Consider the following 12,194-nt stretch of genomic DNA (forward strand, 5'->3'; position numbering starts at 1 on the left):
TAAGTGCCAATATCTACTCTATCCCAGAGCGCCCCTCCACCAACTCCACCAACCATTTAAAGAGCTGCTGATTTTGTTCTTTTCACATAGGGTATCATTTGCCCCCTTCTCCATCTGTTCAAATCTGATTCTCAATGTCCGCACCTAGTCTTCCATGACGCCTGTTCTGATCTTCCCTCCCAATGTGATCTTATTCTGTACCTTTTATCAATTAATCTCTACCTCAATTACACTTTTATTACTTTCTACTTATACCTTTCCACAATGAAATTAATTGTAAGCTCCTAAAGGACAAGATCACAATTTCTTGGTTTTCTGCCCATTCCCACTCCCAAGTATACAGCAGGCAAGCAGTATTTGTTGAATAAATATATTTGAAAATCCCATATAGATAGGTTCATTTAAGTCTAAAACAGCTTTGCTAAAAAGTCATTTTTTTATTAGAAAAGGAAAAAAAACTTGTCAATTCAATGCTAGACAGTTTAAGGGAAAAGAAGTTTGCATGTAAGAGACAGACACTTGATTTATTGCATTAAAAAACTTTATTTCTTTTAAAAGGTCCAATATAAGCCAAATTAACCCCAAAATTTACAGCTACACTTAGAGATCTCCTGAACTAAATGGCACTGTTTGAGATGAGTGTCTTGTTAAAGGAGGTCATTTGCTATTACCACCATTTCACCCAAAGTAGTTCTAGAGCAGAAGCTGGTATTATAATACACATCAGATATTTCAGATGTCATCTTTTATGTATAAGTTAAATAAAGCAAACAGGCTTTTCTACTCTGTGTGAGGATAAGAAACACTACAGAACAGGGCCTGAATGCTTTAGACATACAAGGTGTAACCATAAAGGAAATTTCTACGGTGCTGTGTTCATTCATTCAAGTAATTAATGTACTTATTCCAACAATACTGGCGTAGTTCAAATACCATTTGAGACAGTACTTTGGGGTTTCCCTTCATCGGGTGCAGACCAAAGGAAGTGGTTAAGCTGGGGGGCAGACTCTCACAGATGGATTACAAAAGTAATGAAATAGTTTTCTTAGTGGGGTGGCATTCGCAAGAACTACCTTAATGTTTTTGGTAACAGCATCATTTACATATAAGTGATGCAGGATAGAAGTTCTGGTGTATGTGATAAATTAAAAACAGCTTGTCACTTTATAGCTACACCTTGGATTTCATTAGATGTGGTAAATCTAATAGTGTGTCAAATGAGTCCTTCTGGAAATCACTTCAGCAGAGAAGTCAAACAGCCTGTAAAAGAGAAGACATGGCAGAATGTGCGAGATTCATCCTTCCAACATTCTCAGGGTTCTCTTGGAGGACAGACCCAGGCCCAAAGACAGAAGTTACCGGGAGGGAGGCTTCAACTCCATCTAAAGAAGACCTTTCTAACAGTTAGAGCTGCTCAACAACTGAATGGACTGCTTGGTGAGGTAGAGTCACTTGGAAGTGTTCAAGGTGGAAAGATCACCCTTGTAGAAGGGACTCCTGCATTTGTTAAGAGGTTAGAGACTGGATGAACCTCAGGTCTCTTTCAATTCTGAGATTCTAGAAAATTCCCTCAGGGAATTCAGAAGAGAATTCCTAAAAGGAAAGAGAAAGCACACATATGTATACTTTTAGAATCTGCTTGATTTTTTTTTTTTTCAAAAGGTACAATAGAAAATGTAGTCCACTGTCATTAAAATGCATATTCACCTTCCTACTACTAATAATTAGGAAGGGTTCATTATGACTTCTTTATATTATAAAGAAAAGATGGGGGATTAGATTTATAATTTCTGTAAATATTTTAGAAAAAATGCTTAAAATCTAGTAGTCAATGCCCTAGAAACTTTATAGATTTGTAGATAATATGCACAGATACAAATACATTATTCATTAAATACAACTCACATCTGTGTTTTATTATACTCTAAAATATACAGGAATCTTGATGTACTGAAAGAGTGCAAGTAAATACAGTATTCAAGCAGTCACTATTTCTATGTACATGCTCATTAATTCTTCAAAAAACCCACAAAATTATCAAATAGATCAAAATACTGTTCTGTGTTTTCACACTTTATATTCAGAAAAACCAGCTGATAATTTACAATGTCATAAAGTTTCCAGTTTCACAATACAAAAAGGATAAAATGAAATTGGGTATCATTTTGTTGCAATTTATAGAACTTTACCCATACCTGTAAGACCCTCAATGTATATGAAATCATTTTCACTGGGAAAGTGACAGTTACAGTAAAAGCAGAACCACACAAATCTTTATTTAAAAGCCGAAATATCAGCCTTCTCTCTCTCTTTTGCTATTTGAAAGGTAGTCTTCAATTTGGCAGGCAACTGCTTCTCTCTCCAAATAGTAACAGGTTACAAACATGCTACTTTAAATATGAATAGGACCTAAGGCTTTAGTATTTTAAATCTTGCCCAATTCAGAAATGCCTTTCAAGAGACTTTAGTGATGTTTAATTTATGAACAACAAGGAATTATTTTCCTTTTGATTATTCACTTTTTCAAAACTCATAGATCAGAATAAACAAAAAATCCCCCAACCCATGGTGGGGACACAAAAGTAACATAAGTGACTAAGGTGTGCCATTCAAAGTAGAGAGGTTGAAGACTCCATGCCCCAGGACCACTTAGCTGCAATAGGGTGAAATAGTCTACTTTTTGATTTCATGAATTTTTTTCTAGGAAATTCTTTACATTTTCAAACAAAAATAGTACTATTTTAAACCCAAACCATTCAAAACAGGGCAACAGCCTGACCCCAATCCATCTCAATGTCTATGTCACAAGTATTTTCACCCGTATTGCACCCAGTCAGCTGGTTTTTAATTCTAATAGTATAAAAATTGGAAATTTGAAATAGTTCTGTAAAAGAAAAAAATGTAAAAATACATCTGCTTTCTCTCATGGTTTAATACAGCATTGGAAGGCTTTCAGATGTTTTCTTAAAAAAACAAACAAAAAAAAAACAACCCAAAAAAACTCAACATTTAAAACCAAATCTCAGCTTCATTTCCAGAAATATTGCAGTTTGGTTTAGGTAATGTTTCATTTAATCTACTCCAGTTTCCACAAAATGGCATTTTATTAAAAAAACCTTTCAGTTACTTGGTCCTTTTGCAATTTGCTGTGCACATAATGCCTACTGTACCAAACTTTTATTGCCTTTAAATTTAGTTGTAATTTTATTGATAAAATTTAAATCTAGTGTCTTTATTTCTTCTGTTACAATAGTGTTGCTTGTGTAAGCAGGTTAGAGTGCACAGTGTCCCCAATTGTTCCTGGCACTGCAAAACCAAATTAAACAATTCCACAAAGAATTCTGACATCAATGTGTTTTCCTCAGTCAGGTCTATTTCAAGATTCTAGAAGTTCCTTTTGTAAAACTTGCCTTTAAAACTCTTCCTCCTAATGTCATCAGATCTCTTAACATTGGCTCACTGTGCGATCTTTCCTCTTAGGTTGAATTTCTACGTGAATATCGAAGTGCCTTTTTCCTGAAAAAGCACAGTTTGAAGCTTTACTGTGAGAACTCCCTCCTCCTCAGCCTCTCAGTAGGTCTCAGAATCGGAGTCGTTGAGCTCATCCACGTCAGTGTATAAGTACTCCTGTTCCCCTCCAATGTTATTGAAACTGCAATAGGAGCTAGGTTCATTCCTCATGATGGGCAAAGCTTCAAAGCTGACTGTTTTTGAGGTGTTGGTATAACGGTTAATGGCATTGAATGTTAAGGATGATAAAGGACTACTTGATGAGACAGGCATCATGGTGGCCAAAATGAGAGCCAGGCAATCAGCCACATCCTTATTGGGAGCACAGGCCAAAGCTGGGGTATAGCCTAGAATTAAAGATAAAATTTAAAAATTAAGCATCCTGAGATGTATTTCACCAAAGACAAGGAAATAAGCCTAAAGTACTTCAACTTTAGACATATTTTACATTACTTAGCTTATAATAAATTGCTGTAACCAGCATGATTCGCAAGTTTCTAATAAGTAGAAAAAGAATAGCCATAGAAACCTAGGGTGGAAGGGGACGTTAGACTAGACAACAGAAGAGGAAGCAGGCCCAGAGAAGAATGATTCCCCAAGGTCTCACAACTTATCCGTATCCATCTGAATTCACAGAAAAAACTGGGCTAGAATAAGAAAAACACCACATATCAGTGAATATTCTTTCAGGATGGTAAGCAGAGATTTACTGTTAATTTGCAGTTATATCAGTGTCAAGATAAGAAAAAATAAAAAAATTTAATTTGTAGTTATGTAAGGAAACTTTTTGATGCTAAGAAATCTTAAATGTGTACAGCTTCATGAATCAGCCACAGGGCAGGTGCTCAAAAGATATGTGTTGAATGAATGACACTTAGTTGTCAATTTAACTTTTCTCTTGGGGTCACAGTCTCTTGAAGAAAAACAGTAGACAAACTAAGCAGATGAACTTTAAAAACTACTAAATCAAAACAAATATTTCCTTTGTAAATATTCCCTTTTTTTAAGCGGAAGACAACTGACCTTAGTCGTAAGTTACCACAAAGTGTCAACACAGCAAACCAAGGAGGAAACATTTGGTACCTCAGTTGGTACAAGACTCAGTCTTGAGGACGGAGCGGGAGAGAAGTGATAATAGTGTGATGCCAAGCTTCAATTATACCATATGGAACTTTAAGAGTTTTATCACATAACATACATTTGTATAACCACCATACAGATTAAGAAAGAGAACATTACCAGCATACCAGAAGCCTCCATATATCCTCTACCCAGTCGTTACACCTTTCTTCTTCCACAATGGTAACTACTATCCTGACTTATGGGGTAGTAATTTCCTTGCTTTCAACTTGGAGTCATAAACACTATAGTTTTTTGGTTTTTTTTTGAGACAGAGTCTTGCTCGGTCACCCAAGCTGAAGTTCAGTGGTGCAAACTTGGCTCACTGCAACCTTTGCCTCCTGGGTTCAAGTGATTCACCTGCCTCAGCCTCCTGAGTAGCTGGGATTACATGTGTGTGCCACCATGACCAGCTAATTTTTTATATTTTTAGTAGAGATGGGATTTCGCTATGTTGGCCAGGATGGTCTCAAACTCCTGGCCTCAAGTGATCTGCCTGCCTCGGCCTCCCAAATGCTGGGATTACAGATGTGAACCACCTTACCCAGCCTACAGTTTAGAGTTTTAAAAAAATATAAATGGAATCATATAGTATGTATTATTTCATATCTGGCATTTTTGTGTAGCATTATATGAGATTTATCAATGTTGTATGTAACTGTAGTTGGTTCATTTTCATTGTTATACAGTATTTCATTGTGTGATTATACTATGGTTTAGTTATACATTTCAACTACTGGGCATCTGGTTGCTTCCAGTTCTCCCACATATTTTCATCTATGCTATATTGGCCTTGATAAAAAAAGGATTTTTTTTTTTTTTTTTGGAGACAGGGTCTTGTTCTGTCACCCAGGCTGGAGTGCAGTATAATGATCATGCTCACTGCACCCTCAACCTCTGGGCTCAAGTGATCCTCCCACCTCAGCCCCCTGACTAGCTCTGACTATAGGCACATGCCATGCCTGGCTAATTTTTAAATTTTTTTGTAGATCCAGGGTCTCGCTTTGTTCCCCAGGCTGGTCTCAAACTGCTGGCTTTAAGTGATCTTCCCGCCTCTGCCTCCCAAAGTGCTGGGATTATAGGAGTAAGCCACTGTGCCCAGCCACAAAAAGCAATTTTTTCCCCCTTTGTAAAGTTCCCATTTTGTCAAGGGTCAAAGAGAACAATTGATGTCCTTCCAAGTTTGGCAGCAGTGGCTGAAGGCTGTCCGTATTTTTAATTAAATTTTATTTGTCCAAAGTAGCTGGGGGAGTGCTTCACTGCCCACACTTCTTTCAAGGGTTCTTCTAAAGGTGCCTGCTGCTGTTCCTGCTGCTGGCAGGCAGAACAACCCATTACATAGGCCAGGATGCCTTGGATGAGAGTGGGAGTGGGGAAAGAAGCTTGTTTCAGGTGTGTTTTCTAGTCAGAATATGACTAAAAACAGGCTCCTGTCCTCTGCATGGGGGTTATTTTTTGAGACGAAGTCTGGCTCTGTCACCCAGGCTAGCGTGCACTGGCATGTAGCGTGCACTGGCATGATCTCGGCTCACTACAACCTCTGCCTCCTGGGTTCAAGCGATTCTCTTGCCTCAGCCTCCCAAGTAGCTAGGATTACAGGCACATGCCACCACACCTGGCTAATTTTTGTATTTTTAGTAGAGACAGGGTTTTGCCATGTTGGCGGGGCTGGTCTCGAACTCCTGACCTCAGGTGATCCACTCGCCTTGGCCTCCCAAAGTGCTAGGACCATAGGCATGGGCCACCATGCCCGGCCAGTTTTATCTCTTAACATGCCACTCTCTTTGCTTAGAAAGTTCCTCCCCCACTTTCTCCTTATCCTTTGGATTTTGGCTTAGCAGTCGCATTTTTTGGGATGCCTTCTCTGATCCTGCAAGAAAGGATTTGAAGACCCTCTTAAGTACTCTCATAGCATTCTATGCTTATTCCAATTAAACTATTTTAAGTGCATCGTTAATAGCCTGTTTGCACTCTTATCTCCATTCAAGGGAGTAGACTATGTCTTATTTTACACTGTATCATCAGAAGTTAGTACAGTGCTTGGCATAATCACTCATGCAGCAAATATTCACTGAGCCTCCACTTGCTCAGGCACTATTTAGAACACTAAGAATATATCAGTGAATGCAACTGACAAAGATTTCACTGTTCTTTGGAGCTTACATTCACTTTAGTGGAGAAGACACAAAATCAACATAACAAAAAAGTACATTATATACAATATGTTAAAAGCTTTATGTAAAAAAAGAGGAAAGAGTGGAGCAGGTTAACAAGGACTGAGAATGCTATGGTAGGGGTATCTAGCAAGTTGTAGTAAAGAGTAGTTAGAATATGCTTCATTGAGAAGATGAAACTGGAGCTAAGATTTGAAACAGGTGACGAATTTAGTCATGGGATGTTTGGGGACAGAGTGTTCAGGCAGAGTAAACAGCCAGAATGAAGATCACAATGCATGTATAACCCTGCTATGGAGGGGCTGGCATGGCAGAATGAAGTAGAGAAAGGAGAAGAGTAGGAAATAATATCAGAAAGGTAACAAGGTGGAGGACACATCATGTAGGGCCTAGTAAGGTCATTTTAAGAACTATGAGTGGGGCCAGGTGGAGCACTCTGGGAGGCTGAGGTGGGGGGATTGCTTGAGGCCAGGAGTTCAAGACCGGCCTGGACAATATAGTGAGAGTCTGTCAGCATAAAAAATAAATTAGCTAGGCCTGGTGATGCATACTTATAGTGCTAGCTACTTGGGAGGCTGAGGTGAGAGGTTCTCTTGAGCCCAGGAGTTCAAGGTTACAATCAGCTATGATCTCACCACTGTACTCTAGTCTGGGCAACAGAGTGAGACCCTGCCTCTTAAAAAAAAAAAAAAAAAAAAAAAAAGAAGAACCGAAATTCAAGAGTAACATGTTCTCATATACTTTAAAAGGATCCAGGTCAGTCTGGTAGCAGTAAAGAAAAAAGTGGGCATATTTTAGATCTACTTTAGAGGTGGAGTCAATAGTATATGCTGATGGACTATACATTGAGTATGAGTGAGAGGAATCAAGGATGACTCTAGGGGTTTTGCCCTGAGCCACTGTAAGAATGAGAATTGTCTTCAATGGAGAGCATGATGCTGTGGGGAGAGTAGGTCTGGCAAGGGGAGTGGGAAAGGATCAACAGTTCAGTTCTGCACATTCTAGGTTTAAGCTGTTTATCAGACATCCACATGGATGTGTCAATTAGGCACGTGGATATATAGAGACTGTGAGAAGTCTGGGCTGGAGATATAAATCTGGGAATCCTCAGCATTATAGGTAGTATTTAAAACCAAAGGAACTGATGAGAGCACTAGGGAGTCAATGTAGATAGAGAAAGCAAAAAGAACGAAGAATTGAGTCCTAGAAGAAGAGGGAGAAATTTTGTAAAAGAAATTAAGAAGGAATAACTAGTAATGTAGAAGGAAAACCAAGGAAGAGTGGGGTTCAAAAAGCAGAGTAAAATAATTTATCAAAGGAAACGATCAGTTGTGCCAAAAGCTGATCTATCAAGTAAAATGAGAGCTAAGTAGTAGTTAACAGTAGAAGTCATTGGTGGTTTTGATGGCAACAGTTTTGCTATGTGTAGGGGTGAAGGGGAGAAGGCCTGACTATACGGAAATTAAGAGAGAATGGAAGAATGAGGCTGGACGCTGTGGCTCACACCTGTAATCCCAGCAATTTGGGAGGCCAAGGCAGGCAGATCACCTGAGGTCAGGGGTTTGAGACCAGCCTGGCCAACATGGTGAAACTCCGTCTCTACTAAAAATACAAAATTTAGCCAGGCGTAGTGGCAGGTGTCTGTAATCCCAGCTACCTGGGCAGGCTGAGGCATGAGAATCGCTTGAACCCAGGAGGCGGAGGTTGCAGTAAGCCAAGATCATGCCACTGCACTCCAGCTTGGGCAACAGAGCTAGACTCCGTCTCAAAAACAAACAACAACAACAACAACAACAACAACAAAAGAATGGAAGAATGAGAGGAATAACTGCGGACAGCAAGAGAGTAGTTTTGCTGCAAAAGGGGACAGAGAAATATGGCAGTAGCTGGCAGGAGTAGTGAGATTTATAAATTATTTTTTAAGGATGAGGGAACTAATGTTTATATACTGAGAGGAATAATACAGGAAGAGAGCGAAAAATGTTACTCCAGGACACAAAAGAGAACTGTCAAACTGACATTATGAAGTAGGCAAAAGGGGACAGGATCTAGTGCATGAGTAGAAACACTGGCTTTAAATAAGAATATTAGTACTTAACTAGGATCTTGATACATATTTGCTGAAAGAACAAAATCTTTGGCTACTAAAACAACAGAAAGTGGCAAGTATAAACAGTAAATACTAACTTTGCTGTAACAGATGATATAGGAATTCGGAAGTACATCTGTTAGATAACTTTTCCTATTTCTTTTGCCCTTATTCCTTTGCCACAAACTACTCTTCAATATTAACTTTAGCTCTCCTCTTTGACCAATAAAAAATATCCAAGTTTATTTCTCTTCAAATATGGATCAAAAGATAAAAGCTCTAGGTTAAGGGAAGAGAATATAGAACCAACTTACCATTTTCATCTACTGCAAGCACACTTGCTCCTTTTCCCAAAAGTTCCTGAACCACCATTGTTAGCCCATTTCGGGCAGCAACATGCAGAGGTCTAGGGGAAAAAACATGATACATGTACACATATGTGCATGTGCATGCACATACACATACACACCTGGCTGTCAAAGAGCATTTTTGTCAACTTGTGAAGACCAAGAGGTACAAACTCGAGGAACCTAGTCCTAACAACAAAGATGGGGGCAGGGAGAGCAGAACCTCTGTGCAGTGCACTGTCACACCTTGTCAACGTGTAGCTCGGCATCAAGCTCAGCCATAGGTCCCATCGACAGGTCCCTACCTTCACCCAATCCTTTTGTTACTTTTCAATGTTTAAAAAAATTTTACCATTGAAATTGCATTCCTCCGTTGTTAAGGAATGAGGCTGGTAAAGATACAGACTATACTTTAAAAACTGTAAACTGCAGTAGCATAAATTCTAATAGGCTTTGAAAACAGCTTACAAGCATCATGACTAATTTTTGGACCTTCAAGGGATCTGACTAATCCCAGAACGGGCAACAATATTCTAAGATTTTTATCTTTACTAAACCTCAAAATGGAATAGCAAGGGACAATGAGAGACACTGATGTAAGATCTCTGTCAGTCTATCTGGAGGTTGGCTGCTCACATTATTAAAAATTTTGATTCTTTAAGAAACCTTATTGGCTTACAGACACACATAAAGCTTCTTACCTCATTTATTGTTAGTTTCAAGTAACATATTATTACAGTTGATTTCCACAGAATACACAAAATAGTACTACTTCAGAAAATTAGGTAGGTGGATTAAGGAAAAAAATACATTATTGTCAATGTTATAATAAAATTTCAGTTCAAAAGCATTTTAAATAATATGGCTTTTAGTTGTGATCATTTTAGAAATGAGTTTTGACAGTTGTAAAACTATTAAAATTGCTTCTATGACTAATGAAACCTATTCCAATAGTCACATGTTTAAAAAATCCATTTATCATTTTTATAATTATAGGTCACAAAGTTTATACTAGATACTGACAGTACTCACGTTTGCAAGGCTGCGTTGGTTGCATTGATGAGGTTTCTATCTGTTATCTTTTCCAGTATTAACAAGGCACTAGTTTCATGACCCTATAATTGTGGCAGATAAGTTATAAAAACTTGAGCACCATTAAAGATACATTTATACACCCAACAATCTGCAATCCTAGTCCATATAATATGTACAACACCATACATATACCATGAATTTTCCTGGCTAATATCTTAATATTTGCCCAAACACATCTTGGGAGTGAGGGTAGGAGAAGAGGACAAAATTAAGATTAAGGAAAGAGGATAATTATGCTTAGACTTGTGTTCCAAAACTTATTTGGCTTACTGGAGACTTTGATACGCCATGGTGCCTTATAAGTCAATTTTGTTCAAGAAATCTAATACCAGTGTGATCATTAGAGAGGTTTGGTCCTGAGTTGTTCATTTTAGTGAAGTCAAAAAACTTTTAATGTCACTGTTAATATTAACAATGGAAACATATTCTTAAAATGTATACATACCTTGCTACAAGCCAAATGGAGGGCAGTATTTTTACTGTTATCTTGTAAAGTCAGTTCTGCACTAGCACTGCTAACCAGCATCTCTGGGAGGAAAAAGTGCATCAATTCTTATGTTTATGAACATGTTTCTTAGATTACCAATAACTCACTGTAGAGAAATGAAGATACAAAGCAAAAAAGTCCCTCTCACAAAAACTTAAGTACAAGAAAAATATTGTAATATATAACATATATATCTTCATATAATTGTATGAGACAATTATATTGTTGTATAAGTCACACACTCTAACAATGGCAATTAACATTTATTTTGTGACTGTGCACTAAATTTTAAATACTGTTTTATATGCTCTGGATTTAAAGTAATTTATTTAACCCTCACAACAACACACCAAGTAGATACTGTTATTTTTCTCATTTTATAAATGAGAAAACTGAGGCATAAGGTCATTTAGCTGAAAGATCTAGGACTCACATTCAGGCAATCCAACTCCACAGCCAGTGTTCTTAACCACTATGTTATAAGGCCATGGTAAAGTAGACTCCTCAATAGTCAGGACAAACTAAAACATTGTATCCCTAAATGAAAATGTGGATTGCAAACAGGTAAAAGGTTTTAAGTCTTAGGAGTGGTAAGATAACTAGTTGAAGTCAGAAGTCTTGGGATCTAAGTTATACATAAGTGATACACATACTTAGGAAAATACAATTTTAAAGAAGTTTCTTTACCAACTGTATTTGTTTGTCCATTTTCTGCAGCCATCATAAGAGGTGTTTTCCCTGTAGAGTCCACAGAATTGACTTGAGCATTATGGCTGAGCAGCAGCTGTAAACACTCTACATGGTCTGTGAAGGCGGCTGCATGGAGAGGAGTTCTGTGATAAAGAAAAATTGAAATATATGACTAAATTTGAATGTTATATATGCTGGAAAAATATTCTTTAATTTGTGACATGCTGTTTTTAAGGGTTTACATATTAGGCTACAAAAGCACTGCCTGTACACAAACAAATAGGCTCAATGGAGCTTACTAATTTCTCTCATAGAAATTTGTACTTTCAATAATACAGAAGGCCTTAATTAAACTAGAACTAGTATGAAGTAAAGATTAATTACAAAATTGCTAAAATAACATTACATCATTAAAGGAAATTTTGAAAGAAATAAATCCTGATCTGAATACTACCACTTATTACAACTGCTGGACTTTTTTCCAGGCTTTATTCCCATTTAGAAAACTGTTAACTTTGTTAACAATAATCTTTGGGAAACAAATTCGAAAGAAAGGGAAAAATATTTACATTTTAAAATAGTTTAAAGGAGGAAAACCTCCTAAAATCTATAAATAGAAAAACCTTTTATAATGTAAAAATAATTGAGATCTTATAACAATTTATACATGCAAATATAAAAAT

The 12,194-nt window shown here is 37.4% G+C and overlaps 1 protein-coding gene across 44 annotated transcripts in view; it reads right to left on the bottom strand.

The window, feature by feature from the left end:
- Positions 1-523: 523 nt before the first annotated feature.
- ANKRD28 (ankyrin repeat domain 28) overlaps positions 524-12,194 on the bottom strand; it is a 194,062-nt gene continuing 182,391 nt past the window's right edge. For 32 of the 44 annotated variants that reach the window (XM_516310.8, XM_063805477.1, XM_009444969.5 and 29 more), the window contains 5 exons: positions 11,509-11,654; positions 10,780-10,862; positions 10,272-10,354; positions 9,207-9,298; positions 1,891-3,857 (listed from right to left, as the gene is read on the bottom strand). In XM_516310.8, the coding sequence (XP_516310.3) occupies positions 3,571-3,857; positions 9,207-9,298; positions 10,272-10,354; positions 10,780-10,862; positions 11,509-11,654 (691 nt within the window). In that variant the 3' untranslated portion in view covers positions 1,891-3,570. Of the gene's footprint in view, positions 1,594-1,890; positions 3,858-5,614; positions 6,500-9,206; positions 9,299-10,271; positions 10,355-10,779; positions 10,928-11,508; positions 11,655-12,194 lie in introns of those variants that run through there. The other 12 variants (XR_001712984.4, XR_008547220.2, XR_010155116.1 and 9 more) reach the window with 4 other exon arrangements.

This window comes from Pan troglodytes, chromosome 2 (assembly GCF_028858775.2).
Source record: "Pan troglodytes isolate AG18354 chromosome 2, NHGRI_mPanTro3-v2.0_pri, whole genome shotgun sequence".
Lineage (NCBI taxonomy): Eukaryota > Metazoa > Chordata > Mammalia > Primates > Hominidae > Pan > Pan troglodytes.